Source organism: Marmota monax, unplaced genomic scaffold (genome assembly GCF_021218885.2).
Source record: "Marmota monax isolate L192 unplaced genomic scaffold, Marmota_monax_Labrador192_F-V1.1 WCK01_AAM20220418_F8-fsc00005, whole genome shotgun sequence".
NCBI classification, from domain to species: domain Eukaryota; kingdom Metazoa; phylum Chordata; class Mammalia; order Rodentia; family Sciuridae; genus Marmota; species Marmota monax.
In genome coordinates this window covers 28,730,337-28,753,606 of record NW_026692254.1, presented here as the reverse complement: position 1 = coordinate 28,753,606, position 23,270 = coordinate 28,730,337, and the positions used below count along the sequence as shown (strand labels likewise).

General features: G+C 38.4%; 1 protein-coding gene across 1 annotated transcript in view; it reads left to right on the top strand.

Annotated features, from left to right (window-relative positions):
• Positions 1 to 18,160, top strand: part of Iqgap1 (IQ motif containing GTPase activating protein 1) — a 106,581-nt gene extending 88,421 nt beyond the window's left edge. The window contains exons 30-38 of the mRNA XM_046437959.2: positions 356 to 488; positions 1,640 to 1,742; positions 2,223 to 2,358; positions 2,769 to 2,856; positions 6,054 to 6,266; positions 6,871 to 7,037; positions 9,323 to 9,445; positions 12,845 to 12,953; positions 15,773 to 18,160. Coding sequence (XP_046293915.1) covers positions 356 to 488; positions 1,640 to 1,742; positions 2,223 to 2,358; positions 2,769 to 2,856; positions 6,054 to 6,266; positions 6,871 to 7,037; positions 9,323 to 9,445; positions 12,845 to 12,953; positions 15,773 to 15,886 — 1,186 coding nt within the window. The 3' untranslated portion in view covers positions 15,887 to 18,160. The remainder of the gene's footprint in view (positions 1 to 355; positions 489 to 1,639; positions 1,743 to 2,222; positions 2,359 to 2,768; positions 2,857 to 6,053; positions 6,267 to 6,870; positions 7,038 to 9,322; positions 9,446 to 12,844; positions 12,954 to 15,772) is intronic.
• The last annotated feature ends 5,110 nt before the right edge of the window (positions 18,161 to 23,270 follow it).

Below are 23,270 nucleotides of genomic sequence, written 5' to 3'. Positions count from 1 at the left end.
AGGCCCATGTTTCTTTGTAATCAAAGAAGAATTGAGTGCTCTTAATTTTGATTAATTAACAGTTTTGGATTCACTGCTTCAGAGTATTATCCTACAGGTAAATGGCATGGGTGTCTGAGAACTGTCTTAAATTGTAGTTGAGTGGTTTTTGTGGGAAGAACTAAAACTAGATATAGAACAGAATTATTTGAACCAGTATCCCAAAGCATCAAATATGCAGTAGTTTCTCTAGAATTAATTCTCTTCACTAGCTTCTGTCTGAACTCATTGCTTGAAAGGTTTGTGGACTATCTTCTTGCAAGCTTCTCATGTGTGTGTCACTTGTTGGGGGGCTGCCTCCTGTGTTTATTTTCAGACGATTTTTCCAAACTGCTTGTGATGTCCCAGAGCTGCAGGATAAATTTAATGTGGATGAGTATTCTGATTTAGTAACCCTCACCAAACCAGTTATCTACATTTCCATTGGTGAAATCATCAACACCCACACTGTAAGTATTTTTCTTTAGTTACTTAATTTCATTACTCTGTCATTAATTAATTATCTTCCTTGGCTGCTGTTTACTATGTCTGGTGGTCAAGTGTCTCAGCATCCTGTGATGTTAATGACACCAAATCTTGTTGTCTTTCTTCCTTTGCCTCTCCCCTACTCCCCGACAATTCTGGGTATCGAAACTATAGCCTCTTGCATGCCTAGTTTCTGGAAATTATTCCCAGGTCACCTACATTAGAATTATCAAGTTGCCTGACCCCACCACAGGTGGACTGAGTGAGTCAGAATCCCTGGGCTCCAAAATGTATATTGTGAGCACTTATCTAGTGGCTTGAAAAAATTGTATTTTTTAAAACATTATCTAGAATACCAATTTCTTCCTCTCTGTAGCCTTGGAGTGACTCCCCCATCCTTGGAAGCTCCTGTTTCCATAGAGTTTTCAAATAATTTCTTTCCCCTTTGGGGACATGCAGAAAAAGAAATGAGGATGTATGTGAAATATAAGTGAAATTTCAGGGACTGTCATTTCTGAGAATATAACCTATGATAATACCATCTTGAGGGCTTGATAATGAAATATTCATTTGGTGTGCTTTTCACTGAATTAAAAGATATTGTGCCAGGCATGGTGGCACACACCTGTAATCCCAGCAGCTCAGGAGGCTGAGGCTGGAGGACTACTAGTTCAAAACCAGCTAAGTGCCCCTAGGTTCAATCCCTGGTACCAAAAAAACAATATTATACACTGGCTACATTTGATCTCCCACGGTGGGGGTTAGGGTGCCCACAAGATATTCTACCCTGGAAGCATTTACAGTCTGAATGTGAGTTATTTGAACTGGCAGTAGGCTATATTGGTGAATTTAGATATTGAAGTCTGTGGATTTCATTGGGGCCGTGAGGTTTAAAGAGTATCAGTGTTTCTTCTCCATACATCATAACATACGTCAGTCAATGGAGCCTATTGTGCTACTTAATATATTTTGTTTTTATTTGATTTAATTGGCTGAGGGTTAGCTTGTCAGTGTTTTGAACATACGAGCTTTGTTGTCTGGCCTCCTTTGTATAGATCACTGGTAGGCATCATGGGTGGGGATGGGGGCTAGACAGCTGGGTATGAAAATGGCATTGAAAATAGGATCTTTTCAGCTCCTGTTAGACCACCAGGATGCCATTGCTCCAGAGCACAATGATCCAATCCATGAACTGCTGGACGACCTTGGAGAGGTGCCCACCATTGAGTCCCTGATAGGTAATGTTCTGACTTAACTGCCCAGAAGATGAGAGGTGAACACGACAGAAAAGTGTTGTATTGTCATCACCTCCTCTGATTTTACACTTTACCAAATTCTGGATATGTATTGGGAAACAAAAACAAATGTGGCCCCTTTCTGTGAGAAGTTGAAGTCCAATGGAAGAGATCATTTTAAGTATAAATAATCATACAATTAGAAAGTCCTGTAAGGAAGAGATTTTGAGAGAGAATTGTGATATTGCAGTGTTAAAATTATTTGTCAGCTATTTATGAAATTATTTCATTATGGATCCTTTGCCTTTTTAGTTTTGGCATAATATTTTCTTTTATTTCTGAGTAAAAAATATTCTTGCCACACTGTGTTGTCTTATTCAAGTATCATCTTAGATTTGCATATTTTATTTGTATACTATCGCCCAAATATCTCCTCCTTTTATTATATTAACTCTCCTCTCTCCCCCACCCCCAAACCTTCAGGGGAAAGCGCTGGCAATTTAAATGACCCAAATAAGGAGGCACTGGCTAAGACAGAAGTGTCTCTCACATTGACTAATAAGTTTGATGTGCCTGGAGATGAGAATGCAGAAATGGATGCTCGGACCATCTTATTGAAGTGAGTATTGAAAGTAGGAAGAATGAAGTGAATATAATTCAAAGATCCTTGGACTTTTGGTGAGAGAGCAAACTGGATTGTACCTGAAATGATCCTCCTGGCCTTCGTAACCATCATAATTCTGGTTATCTCTTATGTTATGCATGGCATTTTAATACCTTATTTGTATAAGTATTTGTCTATCTTACTTTGCTAATGTTCTAAAATAAAATTTAAATCTCAGAAATCATAACCCTGGTACCTACTGTGTTGTAATTGTGTAAATAAGCCCAGGGCCTCAAGTACCTTGTATCACCAGCTGTCTGCTGGCATCTCTGTGAAATGATATTTGTATTGCTATTGCTTCGGTTCACTTAAAAGGAAGCAAAATACACAGTATAATGTTTAAATGCTTTCTCATCTCATTTTAGCACAAAACGTTTAATTGTGGATGTCATCCGATTCCAGCCAGGAGAGACCTTAACTGAAATCCTAGAAATACCAGCCACCAGTGAACAGGTAAAATTTTAGGTTTAACTTAACATCTTCCTAAGGTAGATAAGCTTTTCCAGGGTTAAAGGAGGTGGACACAGATAAGAGACTGTGATCTAGGGTGACTGGATTTAACCAGAGGATGGTGGTAATTAGGACTAGTTTGAGAAAGTTGTTAGTTCCAGAACATCCAGAAAATGTTCTTAGGACATAAAGCTCTCTGACATGTACATGCAGAGAGTGAGTCATTTTAACCTGGGGCAGAAGCAATGAGTTCATTTAGTAATTTATTGAATATTTTATAGTTGGAATTCTATCAACCTTGGTATATAGAAGAAAAGTACAGAATGTGGCTCCTAAATTTAATGATTTTAAGATTCTGGGACTGGGGATGTGGCTCAAGCGGTAGCGCGCTCGCCTGGCATGCATGCGGCCCGGGTTCGATCCTCAGCACCACATACAAAAAAAAGATGTTGTGTCTGCCGATATCTAAAAAAAAAAGAAAGAAAGAAAAAGATTCTGTTGGGGAAATGTGACCTATATACTGGAAACAGTGATAAAACCATTTAAAATTAACTCTATACAGAGTATAAAAATGATATAAGTTTGAGGAAAGAGGTGAATGAGGAGGAGGGCATCAGGAAGGCTCCATGAAAAAGTGGAACTTGCAGAATGAGCAGGATCTGGATGTGCATTTAAGTCAAGAGAAGGCATTCTGTGCAGGAGAGCCCACATGAACAAAGGTGCAAAGGAGAGGAAGAGCGTGACGTGATCAGACTACATATCTAGGATGAAGATGTGAGCAGAAGGAAGTAGTGAGGAAAAAAAAAAAATCGCACAAGACCAAATTATTTAGAACCCAAAAGCTAGACAGGAATTTAGCCCTGCAGAGATAAGAACTAAAGCATGTTTGTAAACCCTGAGGTCATTTAATATTGATTAATTGGGCAAAGTTGTCAGGGAAGATGGTGGTTGAATTATCTAAATGTGTGATAAAGTCTCAGAGTGAGGGGTGGAATGGGGAGGTAGGCTTTGGGAAGGGTTGGTGGGTCCACTTCATGTTTAAAACTTGTTTCTCATTTGTCAGATGAGAAAGTTGGTCAAGTCATTTTTTTTTTCATGTTTTAATCATGGGAATTTTCTTCATTAAGTTGATAACTTACTTAGAAGCCCACTATAAAAGGGAGATTGGTAGAGGAAAAGGACCAGGGGGGAACAGGAAGAGTTGAGTGAGGGGGAGGTAGTGGGGAGTGATATTATCAAATTACATAGATAAATCATGTGCATGTACAAATATGTAACAACAAACCCCATTATTATATACAACTACAATCCACCAGTGAAAATGTGGGAAGAGGTAGGGAAAGCCCCCTATAAACCAAACATGGTGGGAACATCTGAAACCCAAGCTACTCAGGAGACTGAGGCAGAAAAATCACAAGTTCGACGCCATCCTGGGCAAAGTTGATAAAAACCTTATCTCAAAATAAAATTTTTGAAAAGTCCTGGGGATGTGGCTCAGTAGTAGAGGACCTTTTAAAGGTTCAATCCTTAGTACTGGGGTGGGGTGGGTAGGGCAAGTAAAACTAGAGCTACTTTGAGAGTTCCAAGAACAGGGCACCTGGAACTTGGCCCTCCAGGACTCATGGTACTTCTAGGAAATCCTCAAGGCTACACAGAGAACTGTTTGAAAACCACTGTTTTAAATGAATTCTCAGCTTTTAGACACTACAATGTATTACTACTTAGGTGTGTATGAGGGACAAGAAAAGGTATGCCCAATAACTGCAGCATCTTTAATCTGGAAGGAAATTTGAAGTAGGAAAGCAGGAACCATCCTCTATTGAAAATCTATTATTTGTTAGTACTTCTATTAATCTTTTGTTTTTCATTTATTCCTCACATCATCCCTATGAGGTGAGTCTTTTCATCCCTGTTTTACAAATTAAGAAACCAAGACCCTTACAGGTTAAGATCACCAGCCTGTTGCAAAAAAACAGACTTGGATCCAGTCTGTCTGACTCCAGAGGCTGCATTCTTTTGCATTATGGGATGCACAGTTGTCTTGACATTAGAAGAAAGAGGGATAGTGGGAAAGGGGAAAGGGAATCACTGTATTTGGGAGGAATTACAAATTTGAACTACAAGCCACTGCAAATGTAACTTCCCATTATAAGCAGTTCAAAACATACTGGCTGGGCATGGTGGCACACACCTGTAGTCCAAGTGACTCAGGAGTCTGAGGCAGGCAGATCAAAGCCCTAAGCAACTTAGACCCTGTCTCAAAAAAAAAAAAAAAAAAAAGAACTGGGGATGTAACGGGGGTAAAATGCCTCTGGGTTAAATCCCCAGTATCAAGAAAACAAAAAGCGCCACCAGAGCCTTTTATGCAAAGATTTGGATTCTATCACCATAAAGGTGATCATTAAAGTATTGAAAATATATAAAGAGAAATGGTCATGGGTCACTTGGAAGTATCAAACCCATGCAGAAAAAATGCAGAGCAGATGAGCAAAGTGACAACCAAGAAAAGTTATTGGATTTGGGGTGGGAGAATGGTAATTGGTGATGAGAGCTGTAGATACTGAAGTTGTTGAAGAAGAAAATGCTAAAAGACTGGAATAGCAAGTGTAGATCATTTGTTGGGCAGAGATGTAACTGACAAATGAATGATAACAAGGAAAGATGGCAGAATTGAAGGAAGGTTGTTTTGTTGTTGTTATTGTTTTTTGTAGTTATACATGGACAGAATGTCTTTATTTTACTTGTTTATTTTTATGCTAAGGATTAAACCTAGTGCCTCATGAGTGCTTGGCAAGTGCTCTGCCATTGAGCTACAGCCTCAGCCCTCCAAGGAAGGTTTTTCCCTTCTTAAGATATTGTCATTTGCAGTATGTTTGAAAGCAGAGGGATGGCTTGATTCAGCCTAGACAAGGTGGCCAAAGGATTAGCAAGGTTTTACTGGTCACTGATGTTGTTATTGTAGTTATGACATTTGTGGAGCCAGGTTTTGAAAAATTTAAAAGCACATGGTATCTATGATTACCTTCCTCTGCTTCATGAAGTTTCTCGTTTGTCATTTGGTAGAGGGGCATAACTTGTTCCCCTCTGTTTCTAGAATGAAATTTGAGAACTGTATAAATTCAGATACAAATAAGCTATGTAAATCCAATTTTAGAATCAGTGTGGCAACCTTGCCAAGAAATTGTTTTTCTCATCTGTAGGAAGCAGAACATCAGAGGGCCATGCAGAGACGGGCTATTCGTGATGCTAAAACTCCTGATAAGATGAAAAAGTCAAAGACTGTGAAGGAAGACAACAACCTCACTCTCCAGGAGAAGAAAGAGAAGATCCAGACAGGCTTAAAGAAGCTAACGGAACTTGGGACTGTGAACCCAAAGAACAAATACCAGGAACTGATTAACGACATTGCCAGGGTACTGAATTTGGGGGACAGTAATGGCCTTGCCTTGTTTAAAGTTATTTCAGGGGCTCATAAAGGGATAGTAGTTGCTCAGAGAAAAGCTTCAGTTCACGAATTATCATCTTCCCCTCTGAGAAACTGTTTCTGACTCTGACTTGAGGACCTTGCTTGTCCTGCTATAGATTATTCCATAGCCTAAATTAACAGGGAGAGGATCTTATATTAGAGTTTCCTGGGTCTAAACTTGTCCTTGGCCTTAAAGAATTCTTCAGATCTTTTTCATAGTTACTGTGAAGTATAAAGTTGGTCATCAGATCCTTGATTTGTATGATTCATTTCAAGTGAGGGGCTCTAACGTAAGCTGAGAATTTTAGGCATTCTCTGTTATTGCACTAAGGATACCAGGCACACCTAAGAACTCGGTGATTGGTGTTCTTCTTTTCTCTCTCTCTTGACAATATATATTAATTTGTGAACCCAGATTGCTGCTTGTCAGGAATGTGTGTTCATGCTCAAGACAGAGTTAAGCATTGCTGGGGTCTAGTGCTGAATAAACCACGATGATTCAAGAAGCACATGGTATCATTATTTTCCTAATCTTAATACTTATGTTTCAGGACATTCGGAATCAGCGGAGATACCGGCAAAGGAGAAAGGCCGAACTGGTGAAATTGCAACAAACATATGCTGCTCTGAATTCTAAAGCCACCTTTTATGGGGAGCAGGTGGATTACTATAAAAGCTATATCAAAACCTGCTTGGATAACTTAGCCAGCAAGGGCAAGTGAGTATTAAAAAAAAAAAAATCAATCCAAGGAAAGAATAGGATTGAGTGGGGAAAGAGTACAGGCTATTGAAGTGACATTGAAAAGTTTTACCTAACACAGCCTGGATCTGTTTATCACATTAGTTCTCTATTTGGCTTCTCGTTATTTGCATAATTGGCTACCTCCATTCACTAGTGTATGATGGAAATAATGCAGAGGATGGGGGTAATTTCAAGGATGCTTACACCAGAGCATTCCTAGTTCCAAAATACCTCCTTGAGCTTATAGAAATTAGAGAATCATGAAGATTGGTCATCTAGTGGTCGCAAAATCCAAGTGTGCTTTCAAGTCTCTTAAGGAATATTAGACAAATTTGGATTCCCTAGCCCCTGGGGACAAGATCAGAATCTGAGGAAAATCTGGTACAGCTTTCCTAGAGCTAGTCACAAACCATCAGCATACTCATTACAGGGAGAGACTGAACACCCAGAGAAGTGAGGTGATGAGTGCAGGTTCTACTTGTGAGGTTGGTTTACTTTTCACCCTTAACTCTAACCTCAAGAATTTTCAGCCAGGCACAGCAGTGCATGTCGAAAATCCCAGTGGTTTGGGAGGCTGAGGCAGGAGGATCACGAGTTCAAAGCCAGCCTCAGCAACTTAGCAAGGCCCTAAGCAACTAAGCAAGACCCTGACTCAAAAAATAAAAAGGGCTAGGGATGTCACTCAGTGGTTAAATACTCCTGGATTCAATCCCTGGTACAAAAAAAAAAAAAAAAGAATTTTCAAACTTCAGAAAGGTTGATTGAATAGAACAATAAGCACCCATGTATCCTTCACCTAGATTCACTAGTTTTTCATGTTTTGCTGCGTCTGCTTCTCTGTGACTTCTTCACTCTTACATAGGTATACTTTTCGTTGTTTCTCTGGAATGAGGCAGGGCTGATATTTAAGGGATGGGAACCAGACTCACCTAACCTAGCTTGCAGAGCTGACTTCTGTGTCTTTTTGACATGTGTCTGTCATTCCTTGTACATTTCCTGCCTGTCTGGCACATGGTGTTTCAAGTTCAACTTGTAGCTTTGCCTCCCTGGACCTGGAATGAATTATTTGTGCATCATCACCAATTCTAGTTAATGGTGTTTAGAAACCAAAAATATCTAACAATGAGATGTGCTCATTGCCCAAGTGGCCACTGCTTTTAGACATTCTAAGCAGACATAGCCAGGTCCTCATTTCTTTTTTTAATGACTACATACATACTAATCCATTGTGTAGACAGATAAAACACTTTATTTAATTAATTCTCTGGATAAACTTGTATGTTTGTCATTTTGCAAATGTGACCTTTATTTCTGAAAATTGATTCCTAGAAGAGGAATTGCCAAGTCAGAATTTCTCTGCAACCATAATTTTGATATTTCTATATACCTTTCATGGTAATTGTTCCCATTTGCACTCCTTACCAGCATTTCTGAAAACCTTCCCCTTGGGAGCCCCAAATCTATAGATCTCATTTGTCTCTCCTTCCCTTGCTTACTTATCAACTTCATATCTTGATTATCAAGATATTATCACAATTTGATTATCTTAATAGTCTTCTAATACCTGTTTGTTTTTCCTTACTCCCATTTCTGTGATTGCTATGCTGGCTTAAATGCTTAAAAATTATTTGTGTGAAAAAATTTTCCCCATATATCCTAGGGTTTTGGAATTACTCCTTAACCCAGGGACTTGTTATGGTTGCCTCAGGCTTGCTTACTTGCTAGTTAGATGTCTAGGTTCCAAGAAGGACATAGAAGCATTAAGACATTGTTGGATCCATCGCAGTATTCTCAAGTATAACTTAAACTAAAGCAGAAGCAGTATAATAATATTTCCCTTCCCGAGACCACCCTGACAAATCCCAACACTGTTCACCATTCTACAAGTGCTGTGTTACTTAGGCTTATGTAATGAGTTTTCTGGCCTCATTTCTGAATGACCAGTGACTAAGACCCATAGAAAATAGTTACTTATAAAAAAGTGACATATGGGCTGGATTTGTGGCTCAGTGGTAGAGTGCTCACCTCGCATGTGCGGGATCCTAGGTTCGATCCTCAGCACCACATAAAAATAAATAAATAAAAATAGAGGTATTGGGCTGGGGCTTTAGCTCAGTTGGTAGAGTGCTTGCTTTGCATGTACAAGGCCCTGGGTTCAATCCCTAGCACCACTAAATAAATAAATAAATAAAGGTATTATGTCCAATCGCAACTAAAAAATAATATTTTTTAAAAATGACTTCCCCCCCCAAAAAAAACAGAGTCTCCAAAAAGCCTAGGGAAATGAAGGGAAAGAAAAGCAAAAAGATCTCTCTGAAATATACAGCAGCAAGACTTCATGAAAAAGGAGTTCTTCTGGAGATTGAGGACCTACAAGTGAATCAGTGAGTATTTATCTTTTTTTCCCCCTTTTACTTTGTTGGTTTTTAAATTTTTGCATTCATCACTTCTTCTTGCCTTTATTTCTCTTTCCTGGTGGCTGCTTTGTATTTTTTATGTATTAATACACATATACATATACAAATAAATATACATATAAAGAAATATATACACCCAATTTTTTTATGTGCAAAGGATTTGGCCTCATACAAAATTAATTTGTCATAAAAGAAAATGTATTTCTCTTCTTTGTGGAACATTTGTCTCAGAGCACAATCACACTTGTTTCTGTGTGTGCCTCATCTTAATTTTTCCTTTTTAAAGCAGGAATCCATTTCTTCTGTGTAAACCAAAAATAAGATAACAATAATAAGAAGCATTTACTTGTTGACACCAGCCTGTTATTCCAGTTGCGCAGGAGGCTGAGGCAGGAGGATCTCAAGTTTAAGGTCAATCTCAGCATCTTAGTAACTTAGTGAGACCCTGTTTCAAAATTAAAAGGATTGGGGATATAGAACAGTGGTAGAATGTTTGCCTAGCATGAATGAAGCCCTGGATTCAGTCCCCAGTACCAAAAAAACAAACAAACAAGAGTAAAAGCACTTTATTCTACTTGTAGAATTTTCATTTTCTTTTCTGGGAAGCACCAGCTTGCTTTGTGGATCTGACCCTATGTCTTCCTGAAGGTCCAGAATCATTCACAAACGCAAATATTTATTGAGAGCATCTGCTTAGTTAGCCCCATTGACTTCAGACTGCTGAGCTATTTCTTCTTGTATCTATTCAAAAGGAAACTTTTGGGCTGGGGCTATAGCTCAGTGGCAGAGCACTTGTCTAGCATGTAAGAGGCACTGGGTTCAATCATTAGCTGCATAAAAATAAATAAATAAAATAAAAGGTGTGTTGTCCATATACAACTACAAAAAAAAGTTGAAACTTTTATAGTTTTTTTATTCTAAAATATATATTCAGGGGGCCGGGGTTGTGGCTCAGTGGTAGAGCGCTTGCCCAGCATGTACGAGGCACTGGGTTCGATCCTCAGCACCACATAAATGTAAAATAAAGATATTGTGTCCACCTGAAACTAAAAAAATAAATAAATATAAATATATATACACATATATATATGTGTGTGTGTGTGTGTGTGTGTGTCTATATATATATATATTCATTATTGAACTTTGAAAATATGATAAAGCAAAAAGGAAAAGAAAAAGCATTTTTATTCCCATAAGTGAGAGATAACCACTGAAAATCATTTTAGTATATTTTCTTCTGTTCCCCTGTTCACATGAAGAATATCTATTTTGCCCCACTTAATCTACCTACACACACACACACACATACATATATATATATGTATGTTGTAGATGGACACATTCTCTATTTTATTTTTATGTGGTACTGAGGAATGAACCCAGTGCCTCACTCATACTAGGTGAGCCACATTCCCCTACTTATTTTCTTAATGTAAATTAGTATGATATTGTTTATTATCAAGTAATCTTTTTTTATTTTTGTTTTGTTTTTAGAGAGAGAATTTTTTAATATTTATTTAGTTTTTTTTAGTTTTTGGCGGACACAACTTCTTTGTTTGTATGTGGTGCTGAAATCGAACCTGGGCCGCGCACATGCCTGGCGAGCGCGCTACCGTTTGAACCACATCCCCACCCCCAAGAGAGAGAATTTTTTAATATTTATTTTTTAGTTTTCGGCGGACACAACATTTTGTTTGTATGTGGTGCTGAGGATCGAACCCGGGCCGCACGCATGCCAGTAATTTAGCCTATTGTAAACTGCTTAAATTGATTATATTGGGTGGGGGGAGTAGGAGACAAGGTCTTGCTATGCTGCCCAGGCTGGTCTTAGGTTCCAGGACTCAAGCAGTCCTCCCCTCTAACTGGGACTAGAGGCCCATGCCACCACTCTAGTATTTGTTTTAAATAGTAGATGTCTAGAAATGGAATTTCTGGTTAAATAAGTTTAAAAAATTATTTTATTATAAAAAATGCTATCAACCATTTTTAAGGGTACAGTTTATCTGTGTTCAATGTATTCACATTGTTGTGCAACAGACCTCTGAAGTTTTTCATCTTGCAAAATTCTACCCATTAAATGGCATCTCCCTGTTTCCCCCTCCTGCCAGTCTCTGGCAACCACCGTTTTAGTTTCTGTTGTGTGAATTTGACCATGTTACCTCATAAATGAAATCAGACACTATTTATCTTCATTTCTGGCTTATTTCACATACCATAATGTCTCAAGGTTCATCCATGTGACAGGATTTCCTTCCTTTTTAAGGCTGACTAATATTCTATTGTATGTATTACCACATTTTGTTTATCCATTCATCCGTTGATGGATGCATGTGTCGTTTCCACCTCTTGGCTAGTGTGAATAGTGTTGGAACAAATGTGGATATGAGATCCTGCTTTTAATTCTTTGGATATGTACCCTAAAATGAGATTGCTATATCAGATGTCAATTCTAGTTTAAATTTTTTGAGGAGCTGTCATACCGTTTTCCAGTTATATTCTTATCAAGGTGGGAGAAGGAGATAAAAAGAAGACCCCTTTGGGGGAAAATTGTCTCTGTTCAGCTGAGCTTGGGAAAGAGCCGAAAGAAGCCAAGTGTTTCAGTGTGTCTAATTTAGCCTGTGCACTCTGATTTCATTTATGAGGTTGAAGGAAAAATATAAGCTCTTAACACATGTTGCCAAAATATTTCCCATTAGTGTCTGAAGTATATATGAGTACCTCTCTCACTATTTCCTTGCCACCACTGAATAATGAATAAGATAATTTTTTATGTTTTTTTAATTTTAATAGTTAAAAATATCTCCTTAAAATTGTGGGTATTTAGACTGAGTAATACAATAATAGCAGTTTTACTTTGGTCATTCTCAGTGCATTTAAATATATAGCACCTACCCTTTCCAGAAAACCTCCTCTTCCTCTTGTTCCTATTACTAACTCCCTTTGCTTTACTTACTCAATTCTCCCAATCCTCAAATGTGCATGCATCCTGCACCCAAACACAGATGCTCTCCCTCCAGCCACTTTCCTCCTGGTTCTCCGTTTATAACCAAGTTTCAGCAGTGGCCATATGGAAGACCAGGAATTCTCTGATGTCATCCTTTCACAGGTCTCTTGTGGTATTCCCCAGTGGCTCCTCTTTGAGTAGAATGCAAATGCTGTGGAGAGAGGTCACCATTCTTCCCTCCAGGTCCCAAAACAAAGGGTACCGAGCAATGGCAGTCCATGCGCCTTCACCTGCAGCAGGACTTTGAACCTGTACTTCTGCCCCTTTTCACCCATGAAGACTGAATTCATCCCTTTTCCCAGTTCGCAGAATATTGTTCTATGAGAACATAAAAAGTGCACCCATATGTTATGTTTCAACAGGTTTAAAAATGTTATCTTTGAAATCAATCCAACAGAAGAAGTTGGAGACTTTGAAGTGAAAGCCAAATTCATGGGAGTTCAAATGGAGACATTTATGCTACACTATCAGGTGGGTATGCACAGGTAGAACCAAAAGCTTCTCTGTGAGGTAAGTTATATTCTTATCAAGGTGGGAGAAGGAGATAAAAAGAAGACCCCTTTGGAGGAAAACTGTCTATGTTCAGTTGAGCTTGGGAAAGAGCCAAAAGAAGCCAAGTGTCTCAATGTGTCTAATTTGGCCTGTGTACTCTGCAGAGCTTTCCAAGATGTGTAAATCTTCAGGAAGTGTTTAAAGGAATCTTCCATCTAAGTGTTGCCAATAAATTGAGCTGATACCTTGGACTTGAATGAAAGGCTTAGGTGTAAGGGTTAACAGTATAGTTTGAGTTTTTTTTCTTCTTTGATTTGATATTAGTACTTAAAGTTTAGTTTTTGTCTTTTTTTGGTACTGGGGATTGAACCCAGGGTTCTTTACCACTGAACTACATCCCCAGTCCTTTTTATTTTTGATTTTGAGACAGGGTCTCACTAAGTTGTTGAGGCTGAACTGGAACTTGTGATCCTCCTGGCTCAGCCTCTGAGTCCCTGGGATTACTGGCGTGCACCACTGCACCCTGCTAGGTAGGGTTAGATGTTTTCTGATGAGGTGTGTGTAAATTGTGTCTTTGTAAATTGAGTCCCATTTTAAATTCAAAAAGAACTCAGCAGGGAATCCCTGTTGAGTTCTTTTTGAATTTAAAAATCTAATATTTTCACATTTAAAAAATATTAGGGGGGCTGGGGATATGGCTCAAGTGGTAGCGTGCTCGCCTAGCATGTGTGAGGCACTGGGTTTGATTCTCGGTACCATATAAAAATAAAGATATTAAAAAATATATTAGGGCATTTGAGAGGATTTCTAGCAATGTGTAACACTTTATAAATTTTGTTTTGTTTTGTTTTGTTTTCCTTCTGTGCTGAAGATCAAACCCAGAGCCTCATGCATACTGGTCAGGCTCTCTGCCACCAAGCTGCACCCCAGGCTCTATAGGCTGTTACTGTCCCATTTCTCATAGTGCTACACTCTGTCAACTGGGCGGGTGCCTTGCTGTAAACATGCACATGAACATGTTGCTCCCTTTACTTGGGCGCCCTTCCTCTCCTTCCCATCCCTTTTATTCCTCCATCTAATAATGAATACTTGTCCCCAGCCATACTGCAATAGTTGGTCACCCCTTTGCCTTAGTAGCCCTGAGAGACATCCTTTGTTTATAGTACATGTTGACGCATTTCCCTCCCAACCCCCAAAACTGTGCCACTCCTTAAGAACAGGTAGTATATCTTAGTCATCTTTGTTTCTTTCTCAGAAGCCAGTAGCCTCTCAAAGTATATTGGCCAAACAAATGTGAAATGATTTTGTAATACAAATAGCTGTTTCCACACAAAAAGGATCCACTTTTTCCCTCATTTTCACCAAATGCATATAGGCCTACCAGTCTGCCTAAGGCAGTTTATTCATTCCTGCTCAAGTTCCAGACTTGATGTGAGGTGCCAGGTGTTATGTTAGGTATAGGCGACACAATGGTCCCCACTCTCTGGAACTGCTAAGATTTATCCAAAAGATGAATTTTGAACTTTTGGGTTCCTTTGAGCCCTTTGACCCTTGCTTTTGCATTTCCACTCCTCTATAGTATACAGGTGGGAGGACTACACCAATAGTAGTGAAAGCAGCAGCTTTGAAATCAGATCTGGAGTCAACATGACCAATTCTGTTCTGCTGAGCACATCATTCAGCATCTCTGAGCCTTAGGAGATCATCTTCAAACCTGGTGTGATCTCATTTCATAGGTTTTTTGTGAGGACTTAAAAACATACTATATAATGTGCCTAAACAATGCCAGCACAGAGTAGGCTCCTTAATAAATGTTTTATCTCTTGCCTTCAAGACAGAAAAAATTTCTCACGTGAAACGGAAATTAATTAAGAATCTAATGGGCAGGGGGCATAGCTCAGTGGTAGAGCAGACGTTAGCATGCAAGAGACCTTGGGTTCAATCCCTAGTTTAAAAAAAAAAAAAGAATCTGATAGATATTATGAAGCCATTACTAGCCTTGTCTCACTTTTTTTTTTTTTTTTTTTTGGTGCTGGGGATCGAACCCAGGGCCTGTGCATGCAAGGCAAGCACTCTACCAACTGAGCTATATCCTCAGCCCCTCTTTCTTCTTTTAAAATATTTTTTTAGTTGTAGATGGACACAATACCTTTACTTTACTTATTTATTTATTTTTATGTTGTGCTGAGGATTGAACCCAGTGTTTCCAATCCGCTAGGCAAGCGCTCTACCACTGAACTATAACCCCAGCCCCTCTTGCCTCACTTTCAGTGATTAGTATATTTCATCATGTCTTGCAATGCTTCTACCTTTTCTAGATTTATTAAACCTGGTGACCCACAATGAAATGAAGTGGGAAAATGTCATTTTAACTTCTGAAATAAAAAGAGTTTTGCAATGCTGGGAATGGAAGCCAGGGTCCTACACATGGTAGGCAAGTGCTGTACCACTGAGCCACATCCCTAGCCCCCTGAAATAAAAAGGGCTTAGAAGCATATGCGTGATAACTGAACATACTTTTTCTTTTCATGTTTGGTGTGTTTTAAATATAAGCAGAATGTCTCCCTATTGCCAGATTAACCAGAAGTTCCCTTGGCCAACTTGTCTATATGTTCCTGCTCCCAGGGTAGCTGTGCAGGGGACAGATAGTTCTGTATCTAGACACTTCTATCTCACCCCGCTTTGCATCTGGCACACGAGGCATGCTTTATTCCTTCTGGATCCCTCACTAAATTGTGTCCTTTCTTGTTCCACAGATTTGATTGACTGTCAAAATGGTTGTTTTGTTTTGTTTTTAGGACCTGCTGCAGCTACAGTATGAAGGCGTTGCCGTCATGAAATTATTTGATAGAGCTAAAGTAAATGTCAACCTCCTGATCTTCCTTCTCAACAAAAAGTTCTACGGGAAGTAATTGATCATTTGCTGCCAGCCCAGAAGGGTGAAGGAAAGAAACACCTCACCGCTTCTTTCTAGGATCCTTCTTTACTCGTTGGAAGCAGAGGCTCACCCCACAATGATGCCCACTTCAGTACTCTCCCAATGCCCCATTTTATCTTCTTCACTCTAAGAGACATTTGTTGCCCATTTTTTCATAGAGAAATTGTATTTCAGACTTAGTATGACCCTTCTGCTTCCTTTGTTTTCTTTCATCATTTAGGAAAGAGTGGAAACTCCACCAAAATCCCTTGCTGTTGTTATAGCCTTTGAAGTGGTATTACTATTTTGTAAGCTTTGGTGTTTGTTTTACTTAGTAATAAGGATAGTGGAGTTCAAATTATTGTTATTTAGAAGTGGAAGTTATTAGCATCAATAACAGGTACACATACACAAAATGTCAGGTTATCAACAGTTATTAGGTTGTCATTTAAAAGTGAAGCTCTCTCCTGGGCATGGCGGTGCACGTCTGTAATCCCAGCAACTTGGGAGGCTAAGGCAGGAGGATCACAAGTTGGAGGACAGCCTCAGCAACTCAGTGAAACCCTGTCTGTAAATAATATACAAAATAGGGCTGGGGATGTGGCTCAGTGGTAAAGTGCCCCTGGGTTCAATCCCCAGTAGTACCAAAAAAAAAAGAAAAGTAAGGCTCCTTTATATTTCTGTCCCACCAGTAAAATCAAAGGATATAGAGGATCATTGATTCTCTTCCATTCTTTTTTTCTTTGTAGGCAGGAGCTAATACAAATCACTGTTCTCTGTTCAAATAAAACAGGTTTAGAAAAAAAATTGTGTTTAAACTTCACTATCAAATTTGGGCAATGTTGTTAGTACAACCCCTTCTCCATTGGATGAGAGAGTCCCACTGATAATGTTCAGCTGTCTAAGTAGACACAGAGTGGGCTGAGTGCCCACCTGTGTACACCCATGTGCAGAGAATTCAAAGTCTTCTCCATCCGAAAGGAATGGGTTAGCCTTAGGGTAGAAGGTAATTATTTTTTAAACTGTTTTGTCTTCAGAGTGCCTTATTAAAGCATAGATTTATTTCTTAAAATGTGAGTGATAGGAATTTTAAAGATTTATATAATGCTTCAAAAGTCTTTGGAATACTCTTGAGAAAAGGTTTTTTAAAATCGTTTTATCTGTATATCTGAACTCTTGAAACTTTCTTATAGCTAAAACACTAGGTTTTATCTGCAGTATTGCAGAGAGATAATCCTGCCTTAAATAGCCAAAATAAAAATCAGCAAACCTATATTATACTTGAGATTAAAATAAAATTTTCTTCCCATTTCTTTCTCTTCTCTTGCTGTTGACAATTGTGCCTTTATTTTATGAACCCCAATTTTCTAGGCTTAGTTAAAACCAATTCCAAACATTGAGTTTAGGAAGCTTTTGGTTCTTGGATAAAAAGTCATAAGTGCTACACGCCGCCCCCCCTTAAGTCCACTGAGCCTCCCAATTTTTTCTGAAGTTTTGGTTCAGTATTTTTTTAATCATAAAACATATTATGAACTAACATTTAAAATTTTACTTATGTATATTTAAGGCCAATAAACTGTTTTGATGAATAGAAAGTTATGTGGTGTGTCCCTATGACAAATGTTAAGTCTTGGATAAGTGTTTTGCATGACAGGCTGTCTGTGCAGCCTGGGTGCAGCCCACAGGGATCTGCCACTTGCCCTGTCCTTGTTTTTGGAAGACAATTTTTTTAGCAAATGTTTTCCTCAGATGAAAAGAAGATGCTATTACAACCAACATCACCTCAAAAACTGGAACTAAAAAAGCGTGTCAACCCTGTTTCCTTAAAAGAGGATACCCATCCCAAATACGTCCCAAAACCTGCTTCCAAGACAGGAATGAACAAAGTTTACAACTCCTTTAATAAAATAGGATAACTGAATTATTTTAAATATTTTGTTCCCAAAATAACAATTTCTAATGCAAAGTAACCCAAATGCACTTCAGGAGTTTTGGTGCCAGATGTGTAGAATTACTGTTTTAATAGCACAGGTATCACTCCAACAAGCTCTGAAGTCACAACACTGACACCATGTAGCATTTTTATTTTTTTAGCGGTAGCATTCCCTGTCTCATCTCACTTTTTCTTTGACCTTCTCTTTGACCAACCATCATGACATTTACCATGAATTTACTTCCTCCCAAGAATTTGAACTGCCCATCAGATTGTTACTACACACAATTGCCTGTATATCTCTGTATGAAATAAAAGGTCATTTGTTCCTGTTTATGTTTATTTTTCTCAGTTTCATTGTTAGCAGTTCCTGCTAAACAGTGTTGACTAGGGTGAGATTTAATAATTAAAAACCACAACAAAAGCAACCCCTCTACATCCTTAGCCTTTTTTTTTTTTTTTTTTTTTTAAGTTGCTGAAGCTGGTCTTGAACTTTTGATTTATCTGCCTCAGCCTCCCCAGTAGCTGGGATTATAGATTGAGCACTAGATTTCAAAGTAAAGTTTACCAGGATCCAGGGCTTCACACATGCTAGGCAAGCACTCTACCACTGAGCTAAATCCCCAGCCCTCCATTTTATTTTTTATTTTGAGTTAGGGTCTTGCAAAGTTGCCCAAATTGGCCTTGAATTTGGATTCACCTGCCTTTACTTCCCAGTGGCTAGGATTTTCAAGCATGTGTACCACAATGCCCAGCTCCTTAAGTGATTTTTAATGTGCAAATTTAGCCTTTTAAATTTCATTACACTTAAAGTAGTCTTAAAAGGAATGTGGGGATGGGCTGGGGTGTGGCTCAGTGGTAGAGCTTATCTTTATGTGTGAGGCATCACATAAATAAATAAAGGTATGGTGCTCATCTACAACTAAAAAAAAAAGTCAAAAAATGTGGGGGGCAGACTAATGCCACTTAAATTCTGATTGGCTAATTAATGACCAAAGGTTTAAATTGCAGCAAGTTTTCACCTTTTTGCAGGTACTAGGGATTGAATCCAGAGGTGCTATACCAGTGAGCTATATCCCCTACCGCCACCATCTTTTTAAATTTTTTTCTTTGAGACAGGTTCTTGCTAAGTTGCCCAAGCTGGCCTTGGAATTTGAAATCCTGCCTCAGTCACCTGAGTACCTGGGATTACAGGCATGTGCCGTCATGCCCACCTTACATTATTCTACGGACAGCAGTACACCAGGTGTTGAGCATGCAGTCATGATGCGCTTCTCCAGGTGGGGGCTTCTGCTAAGTGCAAGTCACCAGAGAAGACTGGGGGCTGTTGGGGACAAAAAGTAAACAGCAATAATAAAAAGGAAAAAAATGGCCTCGTTAAAAGGCAACCTTACATAAAAATGCATGTATGTAAGCATCCTGTTGTCTTTGAACACCAGCCAAACTGTTGGAAAATTAGTATGAAATTTGAGGGAAACTGAATCACACTGTAAGTAGGCCTATGTGAAGAGTTGGGAGGTGATGGTTTGTGTGAGTGGCTGACAATGACTCCCGACAGCTCTGAGAAAGAGCCTGTCTTTCCCTGCTGGGGGACCTTTAGGAATTTATCCCTATCTTTGGTTTTCTTTTTCTGGAACTGAGATAGTGTTGCATGGTATGTTTGTTATTGAAAATTCAGGTAGGTTTTAAGGACTTGTGCTCTACATTTTCCTTCAAGGGAGTGAGGTGTTTATCCAGGGCTAACATTCAATAAGGAAAACAAGACAGGGAAGATCAAAATAGGAAGGTTGCATGGAACCTGGGAGTGACACTGGTAAAGGAAGTGAAGATCAGAATCTTTGGGCTGCCCAGAGCCATCACAGCAGTGCTGGTTGCACAATTGTTGCCCATTTAGCTCTGAAAAGAATTTGGGAAAACTTACATGTTCTCTATACATTTTAAGTGTGACGACTTAAAAAAAAATTATGAGTGTATCATTGCAAACATATTGTGAATTCTGAGATAAAAATTACTTGGAAGTAAGAAATGGAACCCACCATCATTCATTTTTAAAGGTACATAAACAAAGCTCTTGGCTAATTAGAAATTTTGTATCTTTTTAAATTCATGTTTCTATTCCACTTCCCTCACACTTTTATACTAGTTTTGTTTGGGTACTAGAGATGGAACTCAAGTCCTTGAGCATGCTAGGCAAGCACTTGACCACTGAACTACATTCCCAGCCCCCTAATGTAATATTTCAAAACCATTTTTTATCATCTTGTCATAATTGCTAAAAACTTATTTTGTGATCATAATATTTTGCATCATTACAATTATTGTTAGTACATGTTTGATCATAGTAACAGTGTATTGTCTTAACAAAGGATTCTAAAAAGTATTTGGAATTCATTTCTTGAGATAAATGGTTTTTTCAAAGTGAAATGTTGTTTTAAAAAAGTAATCCCAGTAACTTGGGAGTCTGAGGCACGAGGATCCCAAGTTCCGAGGCCAGCCTCAGCAACTTGGCAAGAAAAAAATAGTTGTTAAAAAGGACTAGAGGGCTGGAGTTGTGGCTCAGCAGTAGAACACTCGCTTAGCACCGTGCGAGGCTCTGGGTTCGATCCTCGACACCATATAAAAATAAATAAAATAAAGGTATTGTATCCAACTACAACTAAAAAAAATTTTTTTTTTTAAAGTCTGTAGTTGTAGTGCAGTGTACAGCACTTAACCTAGCATGTCTGAGGGCCCTGGGTTCAATTCCCAGTACTGCAAAAAAAAAAAAAAAAAAAAAAAGAAATTTATGAATAAATATATTCTTACTAGAATGAGAAAGTTTATGACCAATTTTTCATGTTTATAAATATAAGCCCTGAAAAACATTGAGGTGTTGGTGTTTTATTATAGCAGTGTTACTTATTTCTTAAGACACCTTGGGCGGGGGGGGGACCCTTAATGACTTATAACAAAAAAAGTACAGCCTGATTAGAATCCCCAATTTTGTTGATAGCAAAAATGAAGGTTTAGGTTGTAGTTCTGTGGCACAATGCTTGCCTAGCACAAGTGGGGCCTTGGGTTTTATCCCCAGCACCACAAAAGAAAAAAGAAAATTATCAGAATTGGAAAAGGAATTATTATTCAGTCATTATTCCTTTCTTGGACTTGAGCAGTAGACAAGGGTCTTGACCAAGACTTTTAAAAGATTTTTTTTTTGGAGGGGGGCGGTGCCAGGGACTTTACCACTGAACTACATCCCCAGTACTTTTCATTTTTATTTTTTTAATTTTGAGACCATCTTGCTAAGTTGCTGAAGCTACCCTTGAACTTGAGTTCCTCCTGCCCCATCCTTCAGAACTGCTGGGGTTATGGGCATGTGCTACCATAGCTGGCAAAAAATGGCTATGAATTTTACATGAGGAAAACATTTTTATCATTCTGTCATAATCTATAACTAAAAATTAGTTACTTTTGATTTAAAATCAGCTTGTTTTATACAATATGCTAATGCTTCTTTGGGGAAATGAAAATAATACTCCTTTGGCACTACACTTTTTAACTTTTATTCTGGAAAACTAATAACATAAACACAGAGGGAACAATATAATGAACTCCCATGTGTCCACCTTCCAGCCTCAACAATTGTCAACACATGGTCAGACTCATTTCACTTCTACTTCTGCCTATAACACCCTTGGGTTATTTTGACAATCCCAGGTATAATATCATTTTAATCATAAATACTTCTGTATATATTTCTAGCACTGTTTCTTGACACAGGGGCAATTTTGTCTGTAATCCCAGCAACTCTGGAGGCTGAGGCAGGAAGGTGGCAAGTTCAAGGCCAGCCTCTGCAACTTAATGAGATCCTTAGCAGCTTAGCAAGACCCTGACTCAAGATTTCAAAAAAAAAAAAAAAAAAAAAGGAGCAGTTTTACTCCCTAAGAGACATTTGGCAGTGTTTGGAGATAGCTTTCACTGGTCTCACAAAGGAGTGCTATTAGCATACCTAGTGGGTAGAGGGTTTAAGGGTGATGCTGAACATTAGAGTACAACCAGATAGCACCCACAGCGAAGAATTATCCAGTTCAAAATGTTAGTAGTGACTGCTGTTGAAGCTCTACTCTACAAATGAGGGAAAATCCTCATACTATTATACATTTTTTTAAAAATTAAAAATATCAAATATGCAGTCAGTGTTGAGATTTTTCCATTTATCTTAAAATTGTTTAAACAGTTTTTGTTTGGTTTTATATTTATTTATTTGCAGCACTAGGAATTGAACTAGCACCACTGAACCACATCCCCAGTGCTGCCCCTCCTACCCGGCCCTTTTTTTTTTTCTTTTCAGAAGGGGCCTCGCTAAATTGCTGAGGCTGGCCTCGAACTTGCAATCCTTCTGCCTCAGTTTCCCTGGTTGCTGGGATTATAGGCACACACCACTGCACTCAGCCACAGTTTGTATGTAATGTAAAGACTGATCATTGGATTTAGATATTGCCAGTTTGACCTGTTCATTATAAAGATTCTCATCAGGGCTGGAGCTCAGTAGTTGAGCTCAGTAGTTGAGTGCCTGCCTACATAGAAGTATGAAGCCCTGGATTTGATTCCCCAATACTGAAAAATAAGTAAAATATATACATATATATTTTTTTTTCCATCAGCTTTTCATCTTTTATCAAATGGATTCAGCAAATAATGACCACCTAGATTTCTGATTTCATCAGGGTTTGCAAAGTGGTGAAACCCTGTCATTCCTTCTTCATTGATCAGAATTCTTCTAAAAAGAACCTGCCTCTCATCACCTATTTCATTATCTTGTGAAACATCCATACAGAAAAAGATGGCAAATGTTTTATTCTTTTTATTTACCAGTTTTCAGAATAAGTGGTTCCCTAGCATCCATCTTCCAAAGGTAACCAATGAGGTTTTGTTTTTTAAAAATCATTATGAGCTCCCAGACATTTAATATATTTAATGTTTTTCAATTCATGTTTTTATATATATATATAAACATGAATATAAATGTATGTGTGTGTGTATATATATATATATTCTTGTTTTTTTATATTAAACACATATTTTTGAATGTTCAAATTGTGCACTTTTTGGCCAGTAGAAATACCTACATGGTAACTCTTGAGTTCTTTTTACCTGACCCTGGGAATCTTAGTTTCCTTCTTTTCCAATATAAGAACCAGTTCATCTCATTCTATGTTCTATTTCTCACCCAGACCTGGAATCAGCCATTCTCTGAGGAGTAATGATTACTTTTAGTGGGAAATAGTATTCAGAGAATATAGGAGCTGGGCACAGGGGTACTCACATTTAATTCTATCTACTTGGGAGGCTGAAGCAGGAGGATCACAAGTTCAAGGCCAGCCTCAGCAAATTAATGAGATCCTGTTTAAAAATAAAAAGGGCTAGGGATATACCTTTGTGGTAGAGCATCGCCAGGTTCAATCCC